The sequence below is a fragment of the Diorhabda sublineata genome, chromosome 1 (genome assembly GCF_026230105.1).
Source record: "Diorhabda sublineata isolate icDioSubl1.1 chromosome 1, icDioSubl1.1, whole genome shotgun sequence".
Lineage (NCBI taxonomy): Eukaryota > Metazoa > Arthropoda > Insecta > Coleoptera > Chrysomelidae > Diorhabda > Diorhabda sublineata.
The window spans coordinates 454,495-474,481 of record NC_079474.1 but is presented as its reverse complement, the minus strand read 5'-3'; the positions used below and the strand labels follow the sequence as shown (position 1 = coordinate 474,481).

Below are 19,987 nucleotides of genomic sequence, written 5' to 3'. Positions count from 1 at the left end.
CAGTTTTCATAGACAAACGTTGTGGGAAAACACATTCTTCCAAGAAAAATGACAGTTTGTTTTGAAAAAAGTCATTTTTCATAGACAAATGACGATTCGTTTTTAGGAAACGACAGTTTTCGAAGAAAAATGACAATTTGTTTTGAAAAAAGTCATTTTTCATAGACAAATGACGATTCGTTTTTAGGAAACGACAGTTCTCGAAGAAAAATGACAGTTTGTTTTGAATACAGTCAGTTTTCATAGACAAACGTTGTGAGAAAACACATTCTTCCAAGAAAAATGACAGTTTGTTTTGAAAAAAGTCATTTTTCATAGACAAATGACGATTCGTTTTTAGGAAACGACAGTTCTCGAATAAAAATGACAGTTTGTTTTGAATACACTCAGTTTTCATAGATAAACGTTGTGGGAAAACACATTCTTCCAAGAAAAATGACAGTTTGTTTTGAAAAAAGTCATTTTTCATAGACAAATGACGATTCGTTTTTAGGAAACGACAGTTCTCGAAGAAAAATGACAGTTTGTTTTGAATACAGTCAGTTTTCATAGACAAACGTTGTGGGAAAACACATTCTTCCAAGAAAAATGACAGTTTGTTTTGAAAAAAGTCATTTTTCATAGACAAATGACGATTCGTTTTTAGGAAACGACAGTTTTCGAAGAAAAATGACAATTTGTTTTGAAAAAAGTCATTTTTCATAGACAAATGACGATTCGTTTTTAGGAAACGACAGTTCTCGAAGAAAAATGACAGTTTGTTTTGAATACAGTCAGTTTTCATAGACAAACGTTGTGAGAAAACACATTCTTCCAAGAAAAATGACAGTTTGTTTTGAAAAAAGTCATTTTTCATAGACAAATGACGATTCGTTTTTAGGAAACGACAGTTCTCGAATAAAAATGACAGTTTGTTTTGAATACACTCAGTTTTCATAGATAAACGTTGTGGGAAAACACATTCTTCCAAGAAAAATGACAGTTTGTTTTGAAAAAAGTCATTTTTTATAGACAAAAAGAAAAATGACAGTTTGTTTTGAATACAGTCAGTTTTCATAGACAAACGTTGTGGGAAAACACATTCTTCCAAGAAAAATGACAGTTTGTTTTGAAAAAAGTCATTTTTCATAGACAAATGACGATTCGTTTTTAGGAAACGACAGTTTTCGAAGAAAAATGACAATTTGTTTTGAAAAAAGTCATTTTTCATAGACAAATGACGATTCGTTTTTAGGAAACGACAGTTCTCGAAGAAAAATGACAGTTTGTTTTGAATACAGTCAGTTTTCATAGACAAACGTTGTGAGAAAACACATTCTTCCAAGAAAAATGACAGTTTGTTTTGAAAAAAGTCATTTTTCATAGACAAATGACGATTCGTTTTTAGGAAACGACAGTTCTCGAATAAAAATGACAGTTTGTTTTGAATACACTCAGTTTTCATAGATAAACGTTGTGGGAAAACACATTCTTCCAAGAAAAATGACAGTTTGTTTTGAAAAAAGTCATTTTTCATAGACAAATGACGATTCGTTTTTAGGAAACGACAGTTCTCGAAGAAAAATGACAGTTTGTTTTGAATACAGTCAGTTTTCATAGACAAACGTTGTGGGAAAACACATTCTTCCAAGAAAAATGACAGTTTGTTTTGAAAAAAGTCATTTTTCATAGACAAATGACGATTCGTTTTTAGGAAACGACAGTTTTCGAAGAAAAATGACAATTTGTTTTGAAAAAAGTCATTTTTCATAGACAAATGACGATTCGTTTTTAGGAAACGACAGTTCTCGAAGAAAAATGACAGTTTGTTTTGAATACAGTCAGTTTTCATAGACAAACGTTGTGAGAAAACACATTCTTCCAAGAAAAATGACAGTTTGTTTTGAAAAAAGTCATTTTTCATAGACAAATGACGATTCGTTTTTAGGAAACGACAGTTCTCGAATAAAAATGACAGTTTGTTTTGAATACACTCAGTTTTCATAGATAAACGTTGTGGGAAAACACATTCTTCCAAGAAAAATGACAGTTTGTTTTGAAAAAAGTCATTTTTTATAGACAAAAAGAAAAATGACAGTTTGTTTTGAATACAGTCAGTTTTCATAGACAAACGTTGTGGGAAAACACATTCTTCCAAGAAAAATGACAGTTTGTTTTGAAAAAAGTCATTTTTCATAGACAAATGACGATTCGTTTTTAGGAAACGACAGTTTTCGAAGAAAAATGACAATTTGTTTTGAAAAAAGTCATTTTTCATAGACAAATGACGATTCGTTTTTAGGAAACGACAGTTCTCGAAGAAAAATGACAGTTTGTTTTGAATACAGTCAGTTTTCATAGACAAACGTTGTGAGAAAACACATTCTTCCAAGAAAAATGACAGTTTGTTTTGAAAAAAGTCATTTTTCATAGACAAATGACGATTCGTTTTTAGGAAACGACAGTTCTCGAATAAAAATGACAGTTTGTTTTGAATACACTCAGTTTTCATAGATAAACGTTGTGGGAAAACACATTCTTCCAAGAAAAATGACAGTTTGTTTTGAAAAAAGTCATTTTTCATAGACAAATGACGATTCGTTTTTAGGAAACGACAGTTCTCGAAGAAAAATGACAGTTTGTTTTGAATACAGTCAGTTTTCATAGACAAACGTTGTGGGAAAACACATTCTTCCAAGAAAAATGACAGTTTGTTTTGAAAAAAGTAATTTTTCATAGACAAATGACGATTCGTTTTTAGGAAACGACAGTTCTCGAAGAAAAATGACAGTTTGTTTTGAATACAGTCAGTTTTCATAGACAAACGTTGTGGGAAAACACATTCTTCCAAGAAAAATGACAGTTTGTTTTGAAAAAAGTCATTTTTCATAGACAAATGACGATTCGTTTTTAGGAAACGACAGTTCTCGAAGAAAAATGACAGTTTGTTTTGAATACAGTCAGTTTTCATAGACAAACGTTGTGAGAAAACACATTCTTCCAAGAAAAATGACAGTTTGTTTTGAAAAAAGTCATTTTTCATAGACAAATGACGATTCGTTTTTAGGAAACGACAGTTTTCGAAGAAAAATGACAATTTGTTTTGAAAAAAGTCATTTTTCATAGACAAATGACGATTCGTTTTTAGGAAACGACAGTTCTCGAAGAAAAATGACAGTTTGTTTTGAATACAGTCAGTTTTCATAGACAAACGTTGTGAGAAAACACATTCTTCCAAGAAAAATGACAGTTTGTTTTGAAAAAAGTCATTTTTCATAGACAAATGACGATTCGTTTTTAGGAAACGACAGTTCTCGAATAAAAATGACAGTTTGTTTTGAATACACTCAGTTTTCATAGATAAACGTTGTGGGAAAACACATTCTTCCAAGAAAAATGACAGTTTGTTTTGAAAAAAGTCATTTTTTATAGACAAAAAGAAAAATGACAGTTTGTTTTGAATACAGTCAGTTTTCATAGACAAACGTTGTGGGAAAACACATTCTTCCAAGAAAAATGACAGTTTGTTTTGAATACAGTCAGTTTTCATAGACAAACGTTGTGGGAAAACACATTCTTCCAAGAAAAATGACAGTTTGTTTTGAAAAAAGTAATTTTTCATAGACAAATGACGATTCGTTTTTAGGAAACGACAGTTCTCGAAGAAAAATGACAGTTTGTTTTGAATACAGCCATTTTTCATAGACAAATGACGGCTTGTTTTGGGGAAAAGACAATCTTCAAAAATTAATGCGAGATGTTTTTTAAAAAAAAAAGACGTTTTTCATAGATAAATAACTTTTATAGTAAGTGGATACGATGTTTTCTATTTTCAATAACAAATCACTTGTTCGTTATATTATCTCATCGTCATTATAATAAACCCACACGATATATGACAATAATTTAATCATAACTGGCAACACTGCCTGACCTCTACTTAGCAAAGAGATTCTATCTTTCAGTTTAAATGTCGTCATGCAATTTCACAATTTGTTATTCGTATATGAAAACTAATATATGTCAAAAACACGCTTTTTACTTTTAGAAAAATAAAAAGGCATTCCACCCACCCTATGGTACTAATAGTACTTCCTGTAATCGTAATTCTAAAAAGGTTTACTTCAGACTATAAGTAACTTATTGCCGCACCTCGTATAATTTACAATCTATTAAATAGTAGCGCGCAGCTGCATATTTCAAAAAAAAATTGTGGCCGTAACCCAAAGAAATGTCTACAAAAACAATATGTGGAATCGTAATCACTTTTCGTGTTAATAAACTTGAAACGGGAGCTCACAATCACTTTCGATTTGTAAAAAAAAAACAATCAACTCAATTTTGTATTTACATAGAAAAGTAACAATTTTATTGCTATATTGACCGAGATGTTTTGTTATGTCTTTGAATGGCTATTTATTTAATTGTTAATGTGGCAATCGAACTTTCGACATTTTATTTACTTTTACGTTCTTCTTTAATTACTTGACAGAAAATCTACATTCATACGGTTATACAACCACTTTTAATTGCAAAGTTAAAACTATCATTATTAACTGTTTTTATTATAAATATAAAAAAAAAACAGTTATTCGTTGTATAAAACATATTTCGTATACTCATTACAACAACAAAATTTAAAATGTGTATATTTATGTTGACAAACCCAAACAAACTTTTTTATCTCTTCTCTTTTACGCGGTGCGGTCAACGTGATGGAATTGCTATGTTGTCGGATTGTGTTAAATATCTCGACGTATCATTTTACCATCTTTTTTTTTTATAAATCACTTTAAGATCGATAAAAATGAACGGATACTAAATATTAACAATATAAATGTGAAAGTCGTCACTTAACGTTAATATTTGATTTAACTATCACTTTTCATTTCAAGTAGGTACCAAGTAAAAGTTTTTAAAACCAATAAGCAATTTATTAAATAACTTACAATAACGGTATTGTATATATATATATATATATATATATATATATATATATATATATATATATATATATATATATATATATATATATATATGGTTTTATGTGTATCAATAGATTTTTATGTAGATCGATGGTTTTTTTAAGTACTTTGAAATTTCAATACAATTCTATGGTTTCGAATGACATTTGATAAATTTCTATGGTTTCCCTACGATTTTGTATGCAACTTCACGTAATTCGATAAATTTCATCAATGTATTCCGGATATAATCTATTCTTCTAAGAAAACATTTTTTGGCCTTTTTACATGAAGTTAAGCTGCCAACAATGATATTAATTCAATAGGATAAACGATTTCTGAGAATGGGACGTAACAACCGCATGTTGTGGTTAACTAAAATAGAAATCATTTTCTATGGAAACCGTTTTGTATATCTTTCGGATTAAATAAGAAAAAAAAAAACTTGTGAATAACGATTTTTTTTTTGTAGTATAATTTTTTCATTGGCACGTATCTTACCGACTTAATCCCACAATCTTAATATATTTCTTTCGAATATGAATAAAATAAATGTACGGGGGATTAAAGTTTTTTTTTTGTGTACGATTTCGTCTTTGTGTTTTTATGCCTGTATTTGATGGTTTCGGTGTGAGACTCGATAAAAAATTTAGCTACGGAACATTCTTTCTACGAATATATGTGAAAAAAAAAAAAAAAAAAACCATAACGATCGAGATCGTTCACATTCCGAGTCGGATCGTTTGGTTTCGTGAAATGATCTTTTGTACTTCGATATGTATATTAAGATAAATTTAGATTTTATCGTCGCACAACATAAAATTGAACCTTCAACTTTCAAATATAATATCGCTATAATGCAAAATCTTCTTTTCCCTATGTGTTTGATAGCGTCATATCCGGACGATAGACCACACGTCACGTAATCAACTGATGCCGGTGTTGCCAAAAGTGTTTTATAATTTTTACTTAAATTATTTTTTATAAGAATAATCGGCGTCGGCCTGTCTTGAAACGATATTCAGCGGTGTTGCCAAGCGTATTTCATATACTATAATCTACTTACTATATACTTCAAAATGATTCAGACTTTTTATATGAACACAATTATTATATATTTTTATAGGATGATGACGATGACGAACTAGATTACGATGATGACGATGATGATTCTAAAGAAGAACACGAATTCTTTTATTCGCTCGATGAAGATATCCAAGCGGAAGAAGCGAGTACGTCGCCTCCGAAGACATTCTCGAAATTAACCGAATACAAATGGAACCATTTCGGTACCAAAGAAAAAGTAGAAGAATCAATGCGGAAACAGTTGAATTTGAATCCATCAAGGGAACGTGAGTAATTACAGTCAAAAAAAAAAATATCCATTAAAGTTGTTTTTCCAATAGAAAATTTATTAAAATAATTATTTTCGTATATTTTTTGCATAATTTTAATAGTTTGAAGAACGAGATATTTTTATATATGGCAACACTGTCTATTTCTAACGGTCATTGATATTTGTGCTAACAACTTCATATTGTTATACATAACCTCAACTAAAATATTTTATATATCGAATTAGAAGAAGAAAATATTTTCACCCTATATAACGTTTATGAGAATTAACCAAAATTCCAATTTGATTAATAAAACAATATAAATGATCAAGATAAATGACTAATTACACGGGGTCAATAATCGTGGTAGCCCCTGTATATTAAGATTACAGTACAGCTGTGTGTATGTGATTTCTTTAATAAACTTTAATAACCGTGTGTATTTGTTGTTGTTTCCCCTCGCAAAGCTTCCATAAACCAAAGATGCAATTGAAATTTATTTAGTCAATTTAAATGATCGATCTCAATATTACAACCCAACACAAATATTCCATTCACCACGTTGAAAACAAAACGAAAATGTATGCGGTGTCGTCTTACTTCAATCGCGCCATTTACGAATGATAGTCGATATTTGTCGAATAATATTACAGGGGCGTACAAGGTATAATAAATTTTTTTTTTTTAATATTGTTTCAGAATTGAACGTGAACGCCGTAATCGAACATTATAAACGCGTCAATCAACAATCGAAATGTTCGACGCCGTTACCTAGAGTGATCTCTGTTCAACAGGAGCATCCGAATCCATCGAAAAGTTACATACCGGCTTGCACCGTTCTACACCGATGCGCAGACGATTCCGGCTGTTGTAAAAGACACACTAGATGTCAGTACAAAACTAGAACTTTGGTCTCCCTTTATTTTTATGTAAGTATAGCGTGTTGCCTAACTGGTTAGGTTTTTTATTTTTAAATCTATATGCGTAATTTATTGTGTACGTATCGGAATATGAAACGATTGCGTCGTAACCTAGAAAAGGAACAGAAATATTTATATAATAAGCCGCTGAATGTATGAAATTGTATATTCCTCTGTACCACATTAATTAAAATTAAAAAACGATGTACAAAATGTGCAAAATGCAAAACAAGATTTCAGAATAATGATCTTACTTTTGCCAACTGCAATCTCTATAAACACTTCCTAGAACTATTAATAAGTGAAACAACAGGGACGGACTCGCATCTCGACTTGACTCGTTAAAAAATTAATTTCAAAATAATAAATGCAATCGATTTATTTCAAGTTTTGTTTGTTTAATTTTTTTATTGAATTTTTAGGCTAAAGTGATCGGAAATGACCATAGTACAGTAGAAAGACTTGATTTTTACAATCACACCGAATGTGAGTGTAAGGAAACAGAAGACATTCCTTATAAAATCGATTCTGGGAAAAGTTTCGATTTGGAAACGCAACAAGATATCGATAATAATACCAGGTGCGTTTCATAGATCTATTACTGTCGAATTTGTTGTGTTGTTTAATTATATTCTTCTTTTTTAGTTGTAGTTGTCCGAAACCTTATAAACCTGTTATTAAGTCACACAAATGCGCATGCGATTGTGACGAAAATGACGAAGACTGTATTACACTTAAAAGGGGAAACGAACATTTCAGTATGACCAATAGAATGTGAGTATACTTCTTAAGAAATCATAGAAATCTGTAAATACTTGGATAACCGTATAAAAATGTCGAATTCGTGAAAATTAATGAGAATTACCCAGAAATCATATTGACATATGTAAAAAAACCATCGAAATACGTAAAAAATCATAGAAATATATTGAAAACCATCGAAATTCGTTTAAATACATAGAAATATTGAAAAAAAATGAATAGGTTAAAAACTCATAGAAATATATATCAAAATAGTGATCGGAATACCATAGAAAAACTTAGGTAACACATAGAAAAACATAAAAAGTAATAAAACTGTGTTCAAAATAAATAAAATAAGAGAAAAACCATAGAAATACGTAAAACCATTCATTAAAACCCATAGAAATAGTGGAAAACCATCGAAATACACAAAAACTTAGGAAAAAAACGAATCAAACCCATAAAATATAGTGCAAAACTAAAGGAATACCCAAAAAGTCATTGAAATACGTAAATAACCATAGAAAAACATAAGATACCCAGAAAATGACGAAGAAATTAATAGAAATGTTTAAAAAATTATCGAAATTCGTTCAAATCCGTAGATTTATTGAAAAAAAAAACATCCGAACAGGTAAAAAATCGTAATAGAGTGAAAAAAATCATAGAAATACGTGAAACCATTCATTAAAACCCATAAAAATAGTGGAAAACCATCGAAATACACAAAAAATTAGGAAAGAAACGAATCAAACCCATAAAATAGAGTGCAAAACTAAAGGAATACCCAAAAAGTCATTGAAATACGTAAATAACCATAGAAAAACATAAGATACCCAGAAAATGACGAAGAAATTAATAGAAATGTTTAAAAAATTATCGAAATTCGTTCAAATCCGTAGATTTATTGAAAAAAAAAACATCCGAACAGGTAAAAAATCGTAATAGAGTGAAAAAAATCATAGAAATACGTGAAACCATTCATTAAAACTCATAAAAATAGTGGAAAACCATCGAAATGCACAAAAAATTAGGAAAAAAAACGAATCAAACCCATAAAATATAGTGCAAAACTAAAGGAATACCCAAAAAGTCATTGAAATACGTAAATAACCATAGAAAAACATAAGATACCCAGAAAATGACGAAGAAAATAATAGAAATGTTTAAAAAATTATCGAAATTCGTTCAAATCCGTAGATATATTGAAAAAAAAACATCCGAACAGGTAAAAAATCACAATAGAGTGAAAAAAATCATAGAAATACGTAAAACCATTCATTAAAACTCATAAAAATAGTGGAAAACCGTCGAAATACACAAAAAATTAGAAAAAAAACGTACCATATAAGAATTTAAAAAAACCATCTAAATTCGTTCCGTTGGGATACTAAAAAAACCATCCAAATGGGTAAAAAATCATATTGGAGTAAAAAAAGTCAAGGAAATATATAAAAAATCGAATTGAAGTACTTAAATCCTCTTGGAAAAGCTTAAAACTGTGTTAAAACATAAAAATATGTAAAGCAATTCATATAAACCCATAGAAATACGAGAAAACCATTGAAATATTAAAATAAAACTAGAAATTAACGTAGGAAATTCAAGATGCCATAGAAAATCGATAAAATAATAGATACGAATTAAGAATTAAATGATAGGTTTCAATATAATTTGAAATATATGATATTAATTATTATTTTTGACTTTTTTTGCCGTATAGATGCATTCAAGACAACCTGTGCGGGATGCCGAGCTGCGAATACGGAGCTTACATGATCAGCGAAGGCAAATGCCCAACAAAACAAGACAAACTGGAAGAATTTAGAAAAATCCGGATTCACAAATGAGATCGTCAATAAATTGTCGTCGATAGACTGGACGTAAACTGAAAATTTTCATAACAGTTTTAATTAAATATAATTTTAGCAATTTCTTATTTATATTTTATCGAAAAGACAATGTTTTACCTCATTATTAATTCTCTTATCAAAATTATAGATATTTTAATAAATATATTCGAATTTATCATTAAACAGGCATTTAACTTAAGCAATTAAAATACCAGTGATATTTCTGTGACTCCATTTATATTTATTACATTACCTTCAATCATATTTCAAAGACGTTAATTATATTCTATAATAAATCATATAATACTTAAATACATATTCAATTACCAATAAGACAAGTTTTATTGTCTTTGAATTATCCATATAGATACGTATGTAGGTGCTAAATTTCAATAAATGTACATATATACCACAATTTTCGTATTATCATTTACTTCCCAAACCTTAAAAAAATTTAACGTTTATAACGTTACCTCACAATAACCGGCAACAGTGTTTCTCAACCGATAATAGGAAGGTTGACGTCACCCACCGCCATTGTTAGCGCAGGTCAGGGATCACTTTCCAAACAAAGTTTTAACTGCGTTGACGAGACGATCGTATATATGTTTTCTTTGATGAATTTTGCCATTTTCTCGTACAAAACATCTTTTACAACAGAAAAATACAAACAACCTCACATACGAAGATAAATTCTAAAATAGTAGTCTGAGTAGGGGTGATGATGTCATAATCAACGCCATATTGTATTGGTGAAAAAAGTGACGTGGAATCCATAGACATACGTAAAAATATTTATCAATATATTTATAAAACAAAACCATTGAAATCTGTGGAAATCATCCGTTGGGACACGTGAAATATCCAGTTGTGTGAATAATATAATAATATAAACCATATAAATGAGTGAAATATTTCAAACTACTTAAATAATTATTTATATAAGTAGGAATCGTCGAAAAACGTGAAAAATTTTAGAAAAAAGCATGTGAAATTATCATAGAAATCATAGAAAAATTTAAGAAACGGTATCAAATGTCAATCAAGACCACAGAATTAAACGAAAATTTTGCTATATATAAGGAACTACGAATACATATGAAAAAGCTATTGGAATACATGAAAAGCCATAGAAAAATGTTTAATACCTACGAGATCTGATATAAATATATAGGGAAGTGTGAAAAAACATTAGAAATAAGTGAAAATCATTAAAATACATGAAAATGTATAAAAAATCATAGAAATATTGATAAAACAATATCAAATGTCATTCAAGACCACAGAATTAAATGAAAATTTCGGAATGTATGAGGATCTACCAATACATATGAAAAAACTATTGGAATACATGAAAAGCCATAGAAAAACGTTCAATACCCTCGAGATCTGATATAAATATGTAGGAAAGTGTAAAAAAAACATTAAAAATGAGTGAAAATCATTAAAATACTTGGAAATTTATGAATTTGCATAAAAAATCATGGAAATATTGAGAAAACAACATCAAATGTCATTCAAGACCACAGAATTAAATGAAAATTTCGGAATGTATGAGGATCTACCAATACATATGAAAAAACTATTGGAATACATGAAAAGCCATAGAAAAACGTTCAATACCCTCGAGATCTGATATAAATATGTAGGAAAGTGTAAAAAAAACATTAAAAATGAGTGAAAATCATTAAAATACTTGGAAATTTATGAATTTGCATAAAAAATCATGGAAATATTGAGAAAACAACATCAAATGTCATTCAAGACCACAGAATTAAATGAAAATTTCGGAATGTATGAGGATCTACCAATACATATGAAAAAACTATTGGAATACATGAAAAGCCATAGAAAAACGTTCAATACCCTCGAGATCTGATATAAATATGTAGGAAAGTGTAAAAAAAACATTAAAAATGAGTGAAAATCATTAAAATACTTGGAAATTTATGAATTTGCATAAAAAATCATGGAAATATTGAGAAAACAACATCAAATGTCATTCAAGACCACAGAATTAAATGAAAATTTCGGAATGTATGAGGATCTACCAATACATATGAAAAAACTATTGGAATACATGAAAAGCCATAGAAAAACGTTCAATACCCTCGAGATCTGATATAAATATGTAGGAAAGTGTAAAAAAAACATTAAAAATGAGTGAAAATCATTAAAATACTTGGAAATTTATGAATTTGCATAAAAAATCATGGAAATATTGAGAAAACAACATCAAATGTCATTCAAGACCACAGAATTAAATGAAAATTTCGGAATGTATGAGGATCTACCAATACATATGAAAAAACTATTGGAATACATGAAAAGCCATAGAAAAACGTTCAATACCCTCGAGATCTGATATAAATATGTAGGAAAGTGTAAAAAAAACATTAAAAATGAGTGAAAATCATTAAAATACTTGAAAATTTATGAATTTGCATAAAAAATCATAGAAATATTGATAAAACAACATCAAATGTCATACGAGAAGATAAGAAAAACGTCGGAAACCTTCGGAGTTACTTACAAATGCGTAAGAATATATAAAACCCATAGAAATAAGTAAAAATCATCGAAATATATGGAAAACATCCCAGATACGTGAAAAAAATTGTAAAAAACTAAAAACCCCATAAAATTACGTATCAGTATGTGAAAATACATTTTATTTATAAAATATAAATCCGTTAAAACTTGTAAATATCACTAAAAACCGTAAGAATACTTGAAAAACTATCGATATATGCAAAACGCCATAAAAAAATTTAAATATCCCAATTTTCACCTCATATTTCGATATTTACAAATAACTGTCTTCAAAATTACACGACAGTTCGAAAACCTCCTAAGCTAAGTTTCACATGTAACATAAATGTGTTTCCAATCTAAATGGGACACTCTGTATACATCAAAAGAATTTTTTTCTCAATTAATAACCGACTGTTATCATTTTTTCCAGTGTATCACATGCGCTACAGTTACGTCGAAAAAAAAAAAAAAATACCGATTCATCACTTTTAACCGCACAAAGGACACCATCCCTCAAGCTCTCGATTCTGTTGAAGGACCTCTTGAAAATATTCGCAACTTCTAATAGCTTCGACCTGCATTCAGTCTTCGGTGTATTTTAATCACGATGAATCGTATTCACCCTATTTACAAATCATTTTTTGTCGTTGTCATTTCTCTGGCCTTCCTCAGCATGAATTCGATCAGAAAAAAATTTATTTCACGCGAATATAACATTTGCGAAAATGTTACTGTTACGGAATATGTGGAGGATTTTAACGAAAATTTGAATTTCGAAAAGTGAGTATCTAGTTTTACAATATAAAATCATAGATCAATTATTAATTTAAATAGTTCGTTCTAATGTTATTTCTTCTGATCAAATCAACCCCATCTATGTAGTTTTACGTAAACGATATCGCTAAATCTACTAGATAGGCAATACAAAATACAACGCGTATGTTAATAGTATACGTATACTTAATTTTAAATTATTATTATCTAATATCGTTTTGATTATTTTGTTTTTAGTAATTCGACTGATTTATATATCAGTAATAATACTCGAACGTTGTTTATACTGGGTCTTTTCGATATGTCCACCAAATGGGGAAGGCGGAAAGATGGAGATGTAGAAAAGATGGCTGCGCAACTAGCAGTCGAACAAATAAATAATATAAAAACAACGAAGGATTATCGTTTCGAATTACTGATTAATGACACTATGGTAGGATATTGTCGATGAAAAATTTTTTAATTTCAGTATTTTTTTAATTTAAAGAAATAGATAATGGTAGGAGTAATGGCGGACAGGAAGTTGGTAGTAATAAATAATAGTTTCAAAACGTGTATGATCAAATGAGACGGACGGAAAACTGAACTAATAGGTTGATTAAAAATTAAATTATGAGTAGATTTTTTAATGTCATAAATATTAAATGAGTATGCGAAATTTCAAGAGAAAATATTGACAGGAAATTTGTGTAATAATAAAATTTGTATAGTACAAAACATAATGATTGAATCGTATAAAATGTAATAGCGAACAGAAAAGTGACATATAATATCTTTCATCTTTCTCAGTGATGCCAGCTTGTAGTTTATTTCCTTAGATTTAGGAAAAACTATTTAAAAGGAAACTAACAATTTTTAAACGTTATATTGTTTTTTAGTGCGACCCTGGTATCGGAATGGATAGATTATTTCACGCTTTATATTCAAAATATTCAATTTTCGCATTATTAGGAGCCGGATGTTCGAACGTAACCGAAAGATTAGCGCAAATAGTACCGCACTGGAATATTATACAGGTAGTTTAAAATGAAGTAATTCGCGAGTTGAAATTTTTTTTTTTTCTCTTTCGTTTGTAGATATCTTACGGATCGTCGTCGCCGTATCTCAGCGACCGAAATAAATTTCCTTTATTTTTTCGAACGGCAACGTCGGATTCGTCTCATAATAAGGCGAAAATTCAGTTCGTGAAAAAATTCGATTGGAAAATGGTGGCGATGTTTACGGAAAACGAACACGATTTTTTATTACCGGTTAATGGTTTAATAGCCGATTTAGAAAAGGCCGATATACTATGCGGAGCTTCAATAACTTTTTCTATGGAAAATTACAGAGAGCAATTGGGAACTTTGAAGGTAAAATGAGGAGGAATCGAATATACGTGATTGTCGTTAGACAGGGCCGTAACTGAAATTTTTTCAATTCGATTTTTTTTATTCCGATTTTGTTTTCGTCGATTTTCTAGTAGAATCTGATTATTTATTTCAGAATTTGAACGTTCGCATCATATTCGGAAGCTTCTCAATGGAAGTAACGTCGAAAATTTTATGCGCTGTAAGTGATTGTAAGTAAATATCTTATCTTAAATAAAAGTTGTTATTTCAAGGCTCAAAATATGGGAATGTTGGACAAATACGTTTGGATTATACACGAAAGGGAAAATTCCAAATGGAAATTATCGGAATGTGAATTAGAACGAGACGTAACGGGAATAATAACCGTATCAGATTTCAACGACAATATCAATAATTGTTTACCACTGCAAATTGTAATTAAATAAAAAAAAAAACAAGAATATACAGGGTGTCTAGTAAAAATTGAGAACAAAATTCCGGTTTTTCCCGTAAATGTGCAGTTACGAGGGAGGTTCAATATGTTTTTCCCGGATCCCGGGTATATTTCCGGGTTTTCAAGCCGCTAGACACCTCGAAATATGTTGTAATTTGGTTGATTTTGTATATTTGATTTTCAGGATGACGTGAATTATAATGAAAAATTGGAAACGTTGCGAAAATATAGTTCGCCTTATCCGAAATATTCTTACGATGCCGTTTGGGCAATTTTTCACGCTCTAAGAGGATTTCCAGTCGACGAATGGTTCGATTACGAGGGCGATTCGTATCGTTTCAAGTCGACGGTGTTGGAAAATTTGATCGAAAAGATGAATTCTTTAACTTTTTTCGGAATATCGGTCAGATAAATGAAATAACGAAGGGGATGATTTGAATAATTAGCGTCGTTACTTTTTAGGGATCCGTGAGATTTAATAAAGGAGATAGGATTGCGAATTCTTTAATCAGACAAATCCAAGGTTAGTAAATGATCGTATAATTTACCGAAAACGATGAAATTGCGGTTTGATGTGATAAATTCCAGGGGAAAGTTTGAAATTTTAGCTCAAAAGTGACAAGTTCTAAAAGAAAGCCTAAAAATCCAGCTCAACAATGACCAATTCCAAGTAAAATAATGAAGTTTTTAGCTTTAAAATGACGAATTTGATGAAAAAATACAAAATTCCAATCAAAGAATGAAAGAATTGTAAGAAAAGGTATGAAATTGAAGGGATAAGAATGTAATTTCAGCTTGAAAATGACACTAAGTTTGGAATTCCAACTAAAAACCGAAAAATTTCGTGGATTTTCATTTAAGTTGTGAATAATAATATAACAATTTCCAAGTGGAATAATAAAATGTTATTGTTAAAACAAATTCGAAAGAAAAAAATTAAATTTCAACTTAAAAGTTACAAATTTCATAAAATATTGAGAAATGTCAGTTTCCCAACGACAAATTTTTAGTAAAAGAGAGAAATTTGAGCTTGAGATCGACACATTTCATTGAAAAATATGAAATTTCATCTCATAAATGACAAAATGTCAAGTTAAAGACGACAATTTTCAAGAAAAAGTTCAAGTGACAAATAAAAATTCAGTTCAAACACAAATTCCAAGAAAAAATAACGAAATTTCAGCTTAATGGAAAATTCCAAGCAAAAATGACGCAATTTCAGCTGAAAAAATGACAAATTTCAAATAAAAACAACGAAATTTCAGCGTAATGGAAAATTCCAAGCAAAAATGACGCAATTTCAGCTGAAAAAATGACAAATTTCAAATGAAAACAACGAAATTTCAGCTTAATGGAAAATTCCGAGCAAAAATGACGCAATTTCAGCTGAAAAAATGACAAATTTCAAATGAAAACAACGAAATTTCAGCTTAATGGAAAATTCCAAGCAAAAATGACGCAATTTCAGCTGAAAAAATGACAAATTTCAAATGAAAACATCGAAATTTCAGCGTAATGGAAAATTCCAAGCAAAAATGACGCAATTTCAGCTGAAAAAATGACAAATTTCAATTAAAAACAACGAAATTTCAGCTTAATGGAAAAATCCAAACAAAAATGACGCAATTTTAGATTAGACGAATTTGATGAGCTGTACAGAATATCAGAATGTTAAATTATAAGAAAAAAAAAACAAAATTTTAATACAAAGAAGAGAATTCCGATCAAAATAATGAAATTCCAACTTAAAACTGACAAATTTTTAAATTTCAGCTTAACAATAACAAGTTTCTAGAAAACAATAAAGGAATGGTAGCTTGAAAAACACGAATTTTTAAGAAAAATAATGAAAGTTTACATTAAAAATGTTAAATTTCTTGAAAAAGTTTAAAATTTCAATTTATAAATCACAATATTCGTAAAAACGTCGAAAATTTAAGCTTAAAAATGACATATTTCAAGAAAAAATTATAAAACGACAAATTCCATTGAAAAATATTAAATTTTAATCCTCAGAAAATCAAATTTCATGAAAAACTTTCATGTCAATTTCAATTTCAATCAAAAATTAACGATATTCGTAGAAAAGGTAAAAATTCTGACCTAAAAATGACAAATACCAAAAAACAAAAATAAAACAATTACCCAGAAAAACAAAAAGTACTACCCTATATCATATTTCCCTTAATCGTGTCAAGAGTTTATTTTTTAGTATCTGAACATACTTAATAAATGAAGTACGTTTTCATTAAATAAAATTTTCAGATGGCAAACTACGCACCGTGGCCATTTTCGATTCTATAAAAGAAAAACTAAACTTCAATTGTACTTCATGCACAAATATCATTTGGAAAAACAACGAAATCCCAATAGCGAGACGAATTTTAAAAATATCGAAAAAGAAAATACCCGACATAATATTCGCCGGTATAGTTTTATTTTCCACATTGGGAATATCGGCCTCGATGGCCATTTTGTATTTCAATTTGAAGTTCAAATCTAGGAGATACGTCAAATTGTCCAGTCCGAATCTAACTAACGTCACGGTGCTCGGATGCGTTCTCGTTTACTCGTCAGTCATCGTGTTAGGATTGAATAATTCTTCCGTAAATTTGAATTCATATTTCGACGCTTTTTGCTCCGTAAGTACATTTAAAACAACCCCCGTATACATAAATTATTCTAATAGAATTATATAAGATTAACTATACGATAAAGTAACAGTAGCCACTTCCATCTCTAATAATTTTAACGATATTTTCTTTTTTAGATAAGAGTGTATTTATTATCGACTGGTTTTTCTTTAACTTTCGGATCAATAATGGCGAAAACTTATCGAGTACATAGATTATTTACATTTTTAAAAAACGGTACCGTCCGAGATAAATTATTAAAAGACCGACAACTAATTGCTTTAATATTCATTCCACTATTATTGGATGGGTTTATATTAGCATCGTGGCTTACTGTCGATCCGTTAAGAAAGAAAATTTATAATTTGACTTTGGTTATATCGTTTTCGGAAAAAGGAGTCGACTATCAACCACAAGTAAGTTGATATTTTCAGTATAATTAAAAACGAAGGATATTACGTTTGTATTTCTATTGGGAACTGTATCGACAACTGTTGAAATCGGTTGCGATATCTGGTGGTAATAAATCAAACTAATAACGGCTTCCGGTTTACATCAGCCAAGGTTGGTAAAGGATAGGTTGCCCGGTAACGTCGGCGCGACAAACGAAACGCGTTACGTCACATATTGAAAATTAGTGTACAATATTTGGTACATAAATCAATTAAACAAGTTTAATTAAAAATAATCTTTCTTTAATGATTATGAATATTCTATATATCTTTGGATATTGGAAAAAGGCTAAACAAATCGACTGTCAGCTGTCATTAGACGTCACACGTAGAACTACCTATTCTCTAGCAACCTTGAACATTAGCATTAAATTTAAGTATGCAAAATATTATTGATAAATAATAAAATAGGAGTTTTAGTATATAAACAATGTAATGATTGAAAAAATATAGTAAATTGGTATACGTTAATAAATTAAAAAGTATAATTAAGTTTCGAAAATAAGTTACCTCTCAATTTAATTAAAAAAAAGCGATTATATATAACCAGATACATGCGTTAGAGTTTAATCTACCATTAAAAACTCAAAATATTTTTGCTTTTTCGATTAAAACTTGTATTATTTACTTATATGAATGTTTTATATAAAAATCTACAAAAAGAGGTTAGAAATATTATAAAACTCACCGAAAACAGTAGAATACTGTAACCACTGCATATTGGCAGTTTTCTCTTAATCCTGTCTTGCAAGAACAAATTATTAAAATCACTTTTTGACACTTTTGTATTAATTTCACACGATTTTTTTAACGACACAAAAAGCGCGGTAACTGCAATCACTTTTTTCACATGAAATTAAATAACCGACACACCAAACACTTCCAAAAACACTTTTTTTGCATACAAAACAATATAATATCTAATACGGACACTTTTTCACATACACAACTATTTTCATCACCTATACCCGTCATATTGATGACACAAAAGCGCGGTAATTATTGTTTAATCACTTTTTTCACGTTTATTTCACATTTAATTCAATAACCGACACATAAAATACGTTCAACGTCTAGTAAACTTCCTTCTGAATTGTTTTTTCACCGATTCACGACATTATATTTCAATATTTCTTATTTAATGTAATATAATCACACAGGGTACGCGTTTAAAAGTACAATTCACTTCTAGACATGCTCATTAAACCACGCCTCCCCGTCAGTTCCTAATTGCAGAGTTGCCAACTGCAAAATATATACTTAGTAATATTTTTTTAGGTAGAAATATGTGATTGTCATAATACAATAGGTTGGTACGTCGCGATGCTAGGTTACAAAACGATGTTTATACTTATGGGAATTTATATGGCGTGGAAAACGAGACATATTAAAGTAGCCGTACTAAACGATTCCCAATATATAGGAATCTGTATGTACACTACAGTTTTTAGTATCTGTATCATCGTTATTTTGAATATGATATCAAATAATAATATTATACTGACTTATATCATTCAGTCCGTTATTATTTTAATAGTGACCACAATTATAATGTTTTTCATGTTTTTACCTATTATAAAATCGGTGTATGGTAAAAGAGATAGTGCAGATCCAATAATGCTAAGTATGGGCTTAACGAATGTTTCAAATACGAGGAGATTCGTATTTAACGATAGCCGGGAGATATTGAATCGTTTGGAGATTCAGAATAAAGTCCATAGGAATCGTTTGACGAAATTGGACGAAGAAATATCACAGTTGGAGAATTTATTAAAACTCTAATTATTTTTTAAATGGTAGTATAACAAACTAAACATGAAATTAATCACTTAGTTTACCAGTAGATTATATTGATTCGGATTAATTATAATATAATTTGAATTATTGGTTGTGTTTTATTTATTATACAACTTGAATGAATGAGAAGATACAGGGTGGACAAATAAAAATAATATAAAAGTATACGTTTTACGATTTGTTTTACCAGCTAAACGAAAGGTTATTAATAAAA

The 19,987-nt window shown here is 29.4% G+C and overlaps 2 protein-coding genes across 2 annotated transcripts in view; both read left to right on the top strand.

Annotated features, from left to right (window-relative positions):
• Nucleotides 1-10,212, top strand: part of LOC130448658 (uncharacterized) — a 37,966-nt gene extending 27,754 nt beyond the window's left edge. The window contains exons 3-7 of the mRNA XM_056786119.1: nt 6,070-6,295; nt 6,980-7,209; nt 7,623-7,780; nt 7,846-7,974; nt 9,668-10,212. Of these exons, the coding sequence (XP_056642097.1) occupies nt 6,070-6,295; nt 6,980-7,209; nt 7,623-7,780; nt 7,846-7,974; nt 9,668-9,794 (870 nt within the window). The 3' untranslated portion in view covers nt 9,795-10,212. The remainder of the gene's footprint in view (nt 1-6,069; nt 6,296-6,979; nt 7,210-7,622; nt 7,781-7,845; nt 7,975-9,667) is intronic.
• A 2,708-nt stretch (nt 10,213-12,920) lies between these two features.
• Nucleotides 12,921-19,862, top strand: LOC130448649 (gamma-aminobutyric acid type B receptor subunit 2). The gene is made up of 11 exons (XM_056786106.1): nt 12,921-13,112; nt 13,344-13,539; nt 13,985-14,122; nt 14,183-14,458; nt 14,592-14,657; nt 14,710-14,871; nt 15,076-15,294; nt 15,354-15,414; nt 17,157-17,533; nt 17,662-17,940; nt 19,255-19,862. Exons 1-11 carry the CDS (start codon nt 12,940-12,942, stop codon nt 19,756-19,758), a joined length of 2,451 nt encoding a protein of 816 aa, XP_056642084.1. The 5' UTR covers nt 12,921-12,939; the 3' UTR covers nt 19,759-19,862.
• The last annotated feature ends 125 nt before the right edge of the window (nt 19,863-19,987 follow it).